Genomic DNA, 12886 nt, shown 5'->3' on the forward strand with positions numbered 1-12886 from the left:
CCCTCCCCCCAGTCATCTTATGACTGGCTCCTTCCTTTCATTTGGGTCTTAGTTCAGATGTCCCATTCTTAGAATAAATTAATAATACATGGAAATTCTTACCTTTAGGTCCTGGCATGATTTTCAAACTCAAGTTTGCTGCCCCATAATCTAAATTGTTCCCAGGACATCCCGATCATATTTCCTCACATTACTGGTTCCCATATTAATCACAGCTCCTTCCTGATTTTTGTCTGATCACATACCTCATATATAAAACCTACTACCTTTCACCCATCAGAAAAATCACCACAAAATTGGCTTTCATGCTCACCACTGATCTTACGATCTGTTTCTATAATGGCATCTCTCACTTTCACCATCAGCTCTACCTGTGCTTTGCAGATTCTTTCTTTGACGGTGGGCCTTTGTAGACAAAGGATATGGGGGCAACAGGTGCAGTTTGGGTCTGCTCCCCAAATGTCACATGAATAGGCTCTTTCCCCAAGGCTTGACTATGCTGTAGTCATGTTAGGACTCTCAGATGGAAAAAGCACTCTTTTGCATTGTCCCCGATAAGACTTGTATAGGGGCAGATGGTACATAGATGGTCTTTGTCTTCAGTAATTCCTTCTCTGTATCAATTTCTTCCTTCTTTTGGTATTTTCCCCATTTCAAGCGTTCCCTCATGAACTTAACCATTAACCTATCTAAGGAAATCTTGGTCCTATACTTTCTGATTGCCATCCTCTCCCCCTTTATTTTGTGATTTTGTGAGTGTTACTGAAAAGTCCTGAGAAGAAAGGTTGACCCTCCTTGATGATCCTGTTTCTGCCATAATTTTTTGTTTGGTTTAGCCATCATCTTAGAAAGGGTCTAACTTATTCTCTACGAGATACAGGACTTATATTAGGTACATGCATAGGGCAGAGTTCTCACAGATTCGTGTTTATAGACAGTCATAATCCTTTGATATAAGAAACTGGACATGTCCCCAATAATAACACATACCCTTAAAATATACTCTGCAGCTGAATATTTATTTGACTTTTAAAGTTAGAATCATGTTGATATTATTTGATTTTTTAGAGTTGACACTTATCAGGATCTTATTTAAAAAGGACAACTGGCAAGAGCTTCTTAGCCTTTAATCCTTAAGTATAGAACCAACAGTTCAAATATAACTTAACTTACAGAAGAATAGTCTTGGTTTATACATATAGAAATTGAGGCAAAGTGACATAGGAATAGAACAAACCATGTGAAAACTGAGTCTTCAGAATAAAAATGTTTAGAATCTAAACTTTAAATTCTTAGAGGAAGCAACTTCCTTTCCTATAGTAAACAGAACACAGTAACTTATAACGAGAATAAATAAAGTAGTCCTTGGTTCCCAGAAAATTTACTTTTATTATTATTATTTGACTTTCTTCTCAGTTTGGTCTGTACTTAGTCCTATGGTTTATGAAACTAGTATTTATTTTTCCTACACTGAGTATTTTGGTAGAATGCATTTGGAAATCTAGTTTTAAACTTAAGGGAAATATTTGTTACAGTATAAACAAAATAATTAAACCGACAAGAAAGGGATCTTACCTGAAAAAGAATTTAAAAACATCGAAAATAATGTTCACATGTACTCTGTAACTCAGAAATGACCAGATACTTCAAATAATCACTTTAATTCTTGTAAGGCTACAGATAAGACGCTCTCTGGTACATCCTATTAAGTATATTAAAACCCTTGCCTTCTATGGATGATTGATTTCACTTACTTGATCTCTTCCTGATTTATGTGATGTCATGTGACGTTCAAGTTGGGTTCTGTACGCAAAGGTGTAACTGCACAGGGAGCAACTAAAATTATCTTCATTCTTTTCATGGCGATACTTAATGTGTTCTTTCAGAGAGGTAAAGCGTTTATAGCCTCTATCACAATACGGGCAGGTGAGTAACTGGGAGAATGCATCTGGTGTTCCTGTAAAAGAAAGATCAGGTATTTTGAATTTAAAACATTCAAAACATATTACCAAAGCTACCACTGAGTCCCTATGCTTTGTGCCAGATATTTTGCCACCCACTTTATATTTGATCCTTAAACCAATACAATGATACTCATCTCTATTTTATAAGAGAGCAAACAGGAGGCTCAGAAAGGTTAAATAACTTAAAAGTCACATGGCCAGTAAATGATGAAGTCAGGATTCAAACATGTGCTGTCTGACTTCAAAGTCCCCTATCTTTTCCACTAAACCACAAATCTTCCCTTCTTTTTATATGGTTAATTAGACAAAGAAAATAAAGATAGAATTAAAATATGCATTACATTTGTAAATATATACATATTGAAGGGGACTTGTACACCATAATAGAATCTTTCTATTGGTAACAATGTATCATTATTTATTCAATGCTCATTCTTTCTAATTTGGAAATGACACTAAAGTTATTGTCATTAGATAGTAAGTAGTATATAATTAGACTATGTTTTCAAGCCACCCCTGCAGGCAGGTGTAGCCATATGACAGAGTTCGGACCACAAGAAAAGAAAGGAGCCAAATCTAGGTCTGGCCCACAAAGGCCTCCCACGCATACTTCTTTATGTTCTTTCTCTTACTTAAATACGTGGATACATTTTCTGTAGAATTTTATATGGATATATATAGGATAGCATTCAGAAAATAAAGGCAATATGGAAAAACTGGAATTCACTGAGTGAACCATATATATATTTTTAAGATTTATTTATTTGAGAGAGAGGGGCGTGTGAGTGAGGGGAAGGGCAAAGGCAGAGAATCTTCAAGCAGACTCCCTGCTGAGCACCGAGCCTGCCATGTCGCTTGACATAGGGCTTGATCCCAGGGCCCATGAGATCATGACCTGAGCTGAAACCAAGAGTTGGACATTTAACTGATTGAGCCACCCAGGTGCCCCTGAATGGACCATATTTTTACATATGGAACCGTCTAAGCCTGACAATCCTAAAACATACTATTTTGCCAATTAATATTATTTAACTAAGAGTGGTTTTCCATATTTGATTTGTTTCTTTAAAAAAAAAAGTTCCTAAAAGATAATTTATTATAAATCATATCTCTACCTTCATTTTGAATTTACTGAAAAAGACTACCAAAGAAAATCTTATTATAACCTCAAAATCCTTCATAAACATATATTACCTTTATTGAAATTCCAAGTCCATATAAATTAAAAGTCTTGCTCAAGAACCAGCCTGCATGTAATAGACTGAGGACCTGACCCCACATAATTTGTTAATTATGTTAAAATATGTATCACATATATGCATAAAATCCAACCACCAAATCCCCCAAAGTTTATGATGATATCTTTATTATCATCATATATCAAGGCAATTGGAATCAGAGAATTTTTTGTTGGTGATGTCTCTAAAATGTCCTACTTCTGTGGGGGGTAGATTAGCCACATGAAATTGTTTTGGAGGGGCGCCTGGGTGGCACAGCGGTTAAGCGTCTGCCTTCGGCTCAGGGCGTGATCCCGGCGATCTGGGATCGAGCCCCACATCAGGCTCTTCTGCTATGAGCCTGCTTCTTCCTCTCCCACTCCCCCTGCTTGTGTTCCCTCTCTCGATGCCTGTCTCTATCTCTGTCAAATAAATAAATAAAAAATCTTTAAAAAAAAAAAAAAAAAAAAAAAAAAAAAGAAATTGTTTTGGAAATCATGCTATGTTTGGTCCAGTATTAATTTCCTATTTGTATAGGCAGGTAGGAAATCAACATTTGGGACATTCTCCTTGCCAGAGAACCTAATCCATCCTATTGATTTTAGCTGGTTACAAGGGCAAAAGTCCAAGTCAGCCATTTCAGGTGCTTTATTATTGGCACCACAATCACAATGTGATTTCCATTACTTAAGCTGCTTATAATCCATAGCGTAATACAGCTGTCTGCTCTCATTATGTTCTATTTTCTTCTTTGCTTTCATCATTAATAAACGAAATACTAATAATTCTGAAAAATGGCAGGGTGCTCATGATATTTTACCAGCAAGTTATTATTTTCTTAAATCAATATCTATTGAATTTCTCACACAAGAGATACGAATTCTTTTAGGATACTAGCATAAAACAACGAAAAGTAAACCTGAATATTTGACATAATTAGCAAATTATAGAATGAACAGGCTGGAAAGTTAAATGAAAATTTTTGTTTCTATTTTTGAAATATAGTGGATGTTTGCTTTTTAAAAAGAATCACTTTTTTAGCAAAGAAGGCTCGTCATGTAAGGAAAAAATTTTTCTTTTTAGAATTCTTACAATAAACTTAAGGTGGTGATTGAAGACTACTAAAAAATCCAACTTATGTCTGATTACTTTTTGAGCTATCTATAATTTCCTTATAGATCTGTGACTATGAACATGCTTATTTAAAAAAAACTAATTTTTGTATCCTGAACTTCCTTTGCTGGGTAGCATGACGTTTCAGACTGATAGTAGTACTTGATATAAAACTTTTGAAAAATCTTCTTTACTTGTGCCCCACTGATTCAGAGTTTGTGATACTTCAACCTGCTCGAGTAAAGTTTGCCCTTTCATAATTTATGAAGTGTAGGAGAGCATGTTGAGTCCACTCAAACTTAAAAAACTAAGGGCTTCTGAGGATAATTGGATCTAGTGGTGTGACAGAACACCTACTGTGAAATGCTTTATTAGCTGTATACCTGGAAGTAATGACTGCCTGAATTCAAGGACTACCTAAGACAGATTCTAGAATTCAAATGTTTTACTGATTCAGAATGATTAGGGCCTCAAGTTTTACGGGATTTTACTGTGTCGATTAGTAACAATGGGCTTTACAAAGTTTAACCTTATTTGGTCTGTGCAATGAAACATTTTTTTAGTTCTCATTATTTTCTTTCATAAGGTTTCTTGAAAAACTTTTTGTTACATAAAACATTTACATATATACATATATATTAAAATTTTGAAATTTTCTTTTCATGTTTATTGTAACCTATTGCTTCTTCATGTGAAATGTTAACAAATTTTCTTTAAGGAAAAAAAACTGGGGTGCCTGGGTGGCTCAGTTGGTTAAGTGTCCAACTCTTGGTTTCAGCTCAGGTCATGATCTCAGGATCGCAACTTCAAGCCCTGTGGCAGGCTCTGCACTCAGAGCAGACTCTGCTTGGGATTCTTTCTTCCTCCCTCTGCCCCTCCCCCTGCTCTCTCTCTCAACTAAATAAATACATATTAAAAAAAGAAAAAAAGAAAAAACCCTGAGAAATCAAAGTAGAAATGGTAGGGCCCTACAGGATTACAGTGCCTATAACTATAGACTTTCCAAATATGCAAATAGATCAACACAACACTATTCATAAAGCTGTAATGCAGTGTCCCCAGGGGCAATAATCCATAGTCTTCAAAAATGTGTCCTTTTGGCATACTGGAGGAATCAGTTCTAGAGTGTCCTTCTTCTATTTCTTTTGTCACTCATTTAGTTACAGAAAATCCTATCTATTCTAAGGTGAAACTTTTATTTCTGCTTTTTCATAGCTGATTCCTGATTTAAGGAAAGTACAGTGGACTCTTTGCAACAGAATCTACTTTCTTCTTTCTTCTCAATTGCCTTTAAAAATTTAAAAGTTGCTTGATACAATAACATTTATTTAGCAGCAAAAAAGTTGAAATGCTTATGTATAACTCTAATAAGACATGAGTAAGATTTACACAAGAAAAACTATAAAACTCTAATGAACAAAATCAAAGAACTAAATAAATGGAGATACAGTCAATGTTTCAGGATAGGAAGACTTAATATTGTCAAGATGCCAATTCTTCCCAACTTGATTCAATGGAATTCCAACTCAAATCTGGAGAGTCCTTTGATGGATATTGATAACTATTCTAAAGTTTATATGGAGAGGCAAAAGACCCATAATAGCTAACATAATATGGAAGGTGAAAAATAAAGTTGGAGGACTGACACTACCTGACTTTAAGACTTACTATAAAGCTATAGTAATCAAAACAGTGTGGTATTGGTGTGAGAATACAGAAATGGACCAGTGGAACCAGACAGCCAGAAATATCCTCATAAATCTAGTCAACTGGTCTTTGACAAAGGAGCAGAGGCAATACAATGGAGTGAAGATAGTCTTTTCAACAAATAGTAATGGAACGGGAAACAAAAGCAAAAAAGAACTACTGGGACTTCATCAGGATAAAAAGCTTCTGCACAGCAAAGGAAACAATCAACAAAACTAAAAGGCAACCTACAGAATGAGAAAAGATATTTGCAAATGACATATCAGATAAAGGGCTAGTAAGCAAAATCTATAAAGAACTTACCAAATGAATATCTAAAAAACAAAAAATCTGGTCAAGAAATGGGCAGAAGGCATGAACAGACATTTCTCCAAAGAAGACATACAAATGGCCAATACACATATGAAAAAATGCTCCATATCACTTGGCATCAGGGAAATACAAATAAAAACCACAATGAGATACCACCTCACACTGGTGAGAATGGCTAAAATTAACAACTCAGGAAACAACAAATGTTGGCAAGGATGTGGAGAAAAGGGAACCCTCTTACACTGTTGGTGGGAATGCAAACTGGTGCAGCCACTCTGGAAAACAGTATGGAGTTTCCTCAAAAAGTTAAAAGTAGAACTACCCTATGACCCAGCAATTGCACTACTAGGCATTTATCCAAAGACACAATAGTGATTTGAAGGGGAACATTCACCCCAATGTTTATAGCAACAATGTCCCCAAGAGCCAAACTATGGAAAGAGCCCAGATGTCTATCGATAGATGAATGGATAAAGAAGATATGAGGTGTGTGTGTATATATATATGTGTGTGTGTGTGTGTGTGTATACATATGTGTATGTATATATACATAATGGATTATTACTCAGCCATCAAAAAGAATGAAATCTTGCCATTTGCAATGATGTGGGTGGAACTAGAGGGTATTATGTTAAGCGAAATAAGTCAGAGAAAGACAAATATCATATGATTTCATGCATATGTGGAATTTAAGAAACAAAACAGATGAACATAGGGAGGGGAAGGAAAAATAAAATAAGATAGAAACAGTGAGGGAGGCAAACTATAAGAGTCTCTTAGCCCTAGAAACAAACATAGGGGGTTGCTGGAGGAGAGGTGGGCGGGGGGATGGGGTAACTGGGTGATGGGCATTAAGGAAGGCACTTGATGTAATGAACAATGGGTGTTATATGCAACTGATGAATCACTAAATTCTATCCCTGAAACTAATAATACATTATATGTTAACTAAAATGAATTAAATACAAAATAAGAGAAATAGTAATAGAACAACTGAACATTCAGGACATGCATAAAAATGAATCTAGACACAGACCTTATACCCTTCACAAGAATTAACTCAAAATGGATCACAAACCTAACTGTAAAGTGCGAAACTATAAAGCTCCTAGAAGATAACAGAGCAAAACCTAGACGACCCAGGGTATGACGATGCCTTTTTTAGATACAACACCAAAGGCATGATCCATGAAAGAAAGAATTGACAAGCTGGACTTCATTAAAATGAAAACTTTTGTTCTGTGAAAGATGATCTCAAGAGAATTAGAAGACAAGTCACAGACTGGGAAAAATATTTGCAAAAGACACACCAGATAAAGGACTATTATCCAAAATATGCAAAGGACTCTTAAAACTCAACAATAAAAAAATCAATAACTTGATTAAAAAATAGTCCAAAGACCTTAGCAGATAATACAGCTGGCAAATAAAGATGCCCCACATCATACGTTGTCAGGGAAATGCAGATTAAAACAAGATACCACCACGCACTTATCAGAACGGCCAAAATCCAGAACACTGACACCACAAAATGCTGGTGAGGATGTGGAGCAACAGGAACTCACACTGCTGGTGGAAATGCAAAGCGGTACAGCCTCTTTGGAAGACAGTCTAGCAGTTTCTTACAAAAGTAAACATACTCTTACTAGAGGATCCAGCATATGCACTTCTTGGTATTTACCCAAAGGTGTTGGAAAACTTGGGTCTACACAAAAATCTGCACATGGATGTGTATAGCAACTTTATTCATAATCACCAAAACCTGAAGTGACCAAGGTGTCCTTCAGTAGGTGAATGGGTAAATAAACTATGGTATATCCAGACAACAGGATATTATTCAGCACTTAAAAGAAATGAGCTATCAAACCATGCAAATACATGGAGGAATCTTAATACATATTACTAAGTGAAAAAATCCAAATTATAAGCTTACATGCTATATAATTCCAACTATATGACATTCTGGAAAAGGCAGAACTATGGAGACACAAAAAGATCTGTGGTTTCCACAGGTGCGGGGAGGTGGGGAAACATGAATGAATAGGCAAAGCATAGAGGATTTTTAGGGCAATGAAAATACTCTATGAGATATTATAATGATGGATACATGTCATTACATATTTGTCCAAACCCACAGAATGTATAACACCAAGAATGAACCCTAAGGTAGATTATGGACTTTGGGTGTTTATGATGTATCAATGTAGGTTCATCCTTGGTAAAAAAAAAAAAAAATGTACCATTCTGGTGAATTATGTTGATAATGGGAGAAGCTATGCACTTTGGGGGGCAAGAGGTACATGGGAAATACTTGTACTTCTGTCTCACTTTTTTGGTAAGCTTTAGGCTTCTCTAAAAATGTCTTTTTAAAAAGTTAATTAATTATTTATTTATTTAAAAGATTTTAATTGATTAATTAATTTATTTGGCAGAGACAGAGAGAGAGACAGCACAAGCAGGCAGAGCAGCAGGCACAGGGAGGGGGAGAAGCAGGCTCCCCGCTAAGCAGAGAGCCCGATGTGGGGCTCAATTCCAGGACCCTGGGGTCACAACCTGAGTCGAAGGTGACACTTCACTGACTGAGCCACCCAGGCGCCCCAAAAAAGTTGATTATTTAAATGTTAAGTTAAATCTATCCATTAAACTGGGAACCTTGGAAAAAAAATCAAACCAGATTTAGGATCTTAATGCTTTAAATATCCTTAAACATTCCAAGTGACTTCTTAGTTCTTGGTGCACATCTTGCATAAAATTTCTTACAGGAATATTTGCATGCGATTGTCATCTGTTTCTAGCATGGCAGGAGGGAACAGTAGCCTGTTTCCTTTCAGGAGGGTATGAACATATTAGAACTGCGTTTTACAACTCTTCATATACTGGCTGTTCATATCAGAATAGGCTAGAGCAAATATAAAAAACCTCATTTGTCTCCAAATCAGTATGTTTTGAACCAGACAATCATATTTTGCTTGCCAGAATGGTGGAAAAAAATCAAGAGACAGTTAAAGGTCATCCTAGCTCCCATTTCTACTCCTTGCTGCTATGTGAGTGAATGGAAATCAACGTCCAGGCATTGTTCTAAGCATTCACTGCAATGGCCTTACCATGATACACAGGAAATGCCACAAATTGAATACTACACTGTTATCATAAACATTTTCCTTTCACTAAAGAGATTATTCTCTATGGGCACCTGCCATAGATGTTAGATTTCAGAAATGTTCCCTAGAGTAAAGTAGGTTTCCATCGTACAGCCTATGGAAATAATCAGCCTGTAAAGATGAAAACAAAGACAGCTGTGAAGCCCCACTTACCACTGTCATCGTGACCACTGGCTTCGGGGGTGCCCTGCCTCTGGTCCTCTTCAGGTGCCTCGGGGTAAATGACAGCAGTGTCTTGTTGTTGCAGGAGCTCTTCAACGTTAGGATCATGGTTTTGTTCATTTTCTGCATCTGAGTCACATTCATCGTCTTTTACTGAAAGAAATGCATACTTTATAGAAAGCAGTTTCATCACCACGCTGTTACGAAGTTTTTCTAAATAAGAACTTATTTACCTTAAGAGAATACACTATTGTTCTTGAATTTGTAGGAAATATTTACTGAAAATTAAAAACAAAATTCACTCATTCTGTTGTGCACTACTAAGAAGTCTTTTAGAAAGTATTATAGAAGTCTTAAAATTTTCACAATATCCCTTTTAAACTTCAGAGTGTACTTCTAGGCTATGTGACTGATAAGCAAGACGCAGACAAGGTTATATACTTGACTGAATTCTTAATTTCTCAATCAAGGATAAAGCAAGGAAAAAAGGAGAAAACCTTAGTCCCTCCTAGTAACCTATTGGATATTTACTTAGAATTGTAGCTTAAATCTCAATCATTCTCAATTTAAACCACTTTGGAGTTCAGTGCGGTTATGTGATTTCTTAGGAAACAGTGTTAATAGTTATCTGTAGTTGGAAATATTTCTAGTAAGGGTCAGGAGTATCAGACCCATAAAATTGCTTCTTATCTCCTCTAGCATTCGTATATAAACAAGGCTACTCTTCCTTTATTTCGCTTCAATAAATGTTTAACGGTGGGCTGAGGGCAGAGGCATTTTTTTCCTTTGGTTAGAAAGGTTCAAGAGATAACGGAACGCTTTCACTTTGGGAAAGTAACCCAGAGTGCTGCTGAGTTTCTAAAGCAGTATTTCTGCACTATGTTTCCCTCCATTTCCTCCACTGGCTCCAGAGGACAGTGTTTACTCCATGCTGGTGGGAACTGTAATGGGTTGTATGGCTCCCAGGTGTCTCATGGCTGACTCCTTTATACACTTCGGGCTGAACTCTCAGTTCTGAATCTGTAAAACTGCATTTCCCAGCAGTCTAAAATTGGGCCAGATTAAAATGCCGAGGCGGGGGGCATGTTTTTTGTGTAACAGTTATTGAAACAATCTTGCTAAATCTCCTGCACAGCGTAGTAAGTGACCTCCTCAGGGCAGCTGCTGTTTAAAACCTTAAAGCCAATAGCATAATAATAATGGTGACCCATCATTTCCCCTTCCTTTTTAGTACAGCAAATAGCTATCAATCATGTAGCAATGGGTTACTGGATCCAGGGGTAAGTTGAAGACTCTTTAAGAGGTAAGTTGGTACTGTGGGTTTTAAGGGAGTCTGTTTTCAAATCCTCACCTTCTTTGTACATTCTTTCTTAGAATCTGGGAGACTGTCTCTACTCTCCCCTTTCCACCGTACCTTTGCTCAAACTTAAAAGGAAGAAGAGAAGTGGTGCCTGGGTGGCTCAGTGGGTTAAGCATCTGACTCTTGATTTTGGTTCAGGTCATGATCACAGAGTTGTGAGACTGAGCCCTTCATCTGGCTCTGTGCTCACCTGGGAGTCTGCTTTCCCTCTCCCTCTGCTTCCCCCAACCCACCCGTGTTCACACTGGCTCTCTCTTTCTCTCTCTCTCTCAATAAATAAATAAATAAATAAAATCCTTAAAAAAAAAAGTTAGAAGATGGACGCCTGGGTGGTTCAGTTGGTTAAGTGTTTGCCTTCTGCTCAGGTCATGATCTCATGGTCCTGGCAACGAGTTCCCCTTGGGCTTCCTGCTCAGTGAGGGGTCTGCTTCTCTCTCTGCCCCAGCCCTGCTCCCTCTCAAGTAAATAAATAAAATCTTTAAAAAAAAAAAAGGAAGAAGAGAAAAAGGCATATCCCAGTACATTAATATGGCGCATCGCCTTGGAGTTGCCAAAGGAAAATATTCAAAATACTGATTGGGGAAAACATTCTTTCCTTCTTTCCTTCCTCCCTCCCTCCCTTTCTTTTTTTTTAGCATAGCTTCATTTTTATTTTAAAGATTTATTTATTTATTTGAGAGAGAGAGCAAGAGAGAAGGAGGAGGGGGAGGGGCAGAGAGAGAGAAGCAGACTCCCGGCTCAGCAGGGAGCTCACCGCCGGGGAGGGCGTGTTGATCCCAGGACTCCAGGATGGTGACCTGAACTGAAGGCTTAACTGACTGAGCCACCCAGGCACCCTGCGAAAACTTTCTTATTGATTAATCAGGACAACATAAAACCACCACAGGCCTTTTCCTGTTTACATGGATTTCTATTGGGGGTAAAGCATGGCAATTTTCTGAAATGGGGATATTTTGACTCTAGTTAGGAAGCTCTGAAATCAGCTATACAATAGTATGGTCAGAGGGAGTGAGAGTAGTTTCCTTTAATGATGTCATCTGTTCCACTCCCTAACTATTATTAAAAATTTCATTGCTCTTCAGGAACCTGGTCAGAGCAAAGCAAAGTGTATTCTCAAAAATCCATTCCTACATTTGCCATTAGCTGGAAAAATGAGCATTTTTGCTTATTTGCTAAAGCAGTACAAGTCAGTGTCACTGAGTCTTTTCAATGTAACTTCAAAATTTCAAGTTAAACTAGATAAAACTCATGAGTGAAATTTATATTTTATGTGACTTATTGATTCCATATGGATTACAAGATACTTAAAAATATTTTTATCAAATTATATTTATTTCTATTATAGTCTTCACTTATAAAGTTTATATTTTTCTACATCCTATTAAGTATCTGTGTATATACGTGTGTGTATAGGCTAGATGCTAGAATAATGAGTTTTTTAAATAGTATACATTTTGCAGAATTATATAGTCTGTATTTTATACATGAACCTTGCACCTTCAATAAGTTAGAAGCTTACCTAAGTACTGGCTGGTTCTAAATGTACTACTCATTTGGAAACAAAAATTTTCATAACTAAAAAAATTATATTAGATATAAATAATCTTCATCTCACTACTGAATAATCTACTTTTTAAAAAAATCATTAAGCTTTTAATTTTAATTCCAGTCTCGTTAACAAATAGCATAATATTAGTTTCAGGTGTACAGTAGTGATTCAACAATTCCATACATCACCTGGTGCTCATCACAACAAGTGCCCTCTTTAATCCCCATTACCTATTTAACCCAACCCCCCAGCCATCTCCCTTCTGGTAACCATCAGTTTGTTCTCTATTGTTAAGTGAATAATCTATTTTTTAAAAGATATGTTTATTTGTACTTTGCATA

At 36.6% G+C, this 12886-nt stretch overlaps 1 protein-coding gene across 2 annotated transcripts in view; it reads right to left on the reverse strand.

Moving 5' to 3' along the window:
• Window positions 1–12886, reverse strand: part of ZEB1 (zinc finger E-box binding homeobox 1) — a 181719-nt gene that overhangs the window by 15357 nt on the left and 153476 nt on the right. For both annotated transcript variants that reach the window (XM_045786424.2, XM_045786423.2), the window contains exons 4-5: window positions 9628–9789; window positions 1755–1957 (exon numbers count right to left, since the gene is read on the reverse strand). In XM_045786424.2, coding sequence (XP_045642380.1) covers window positions 1755–1957; window positions 9628–9789 — 365 coding nt within the window. The remainder of the gene's footprint in view (window positions 1–1754; window positions 1958–9627; window positions 9790–12886) is intronic.

This window comes from Ursus americanus, chromosome 31 (assembly GCF_024610735.1).
Source record: "Ursus americanus isolate L20-20 chromosome 31, mUrsAme1.1.p, whole genome shotgun sequence".
NCBI lineage: Eukaryota > Metazoa > Chordata > Mammalia > Carnivora > Ursidae > Ursus > Ursus americanus.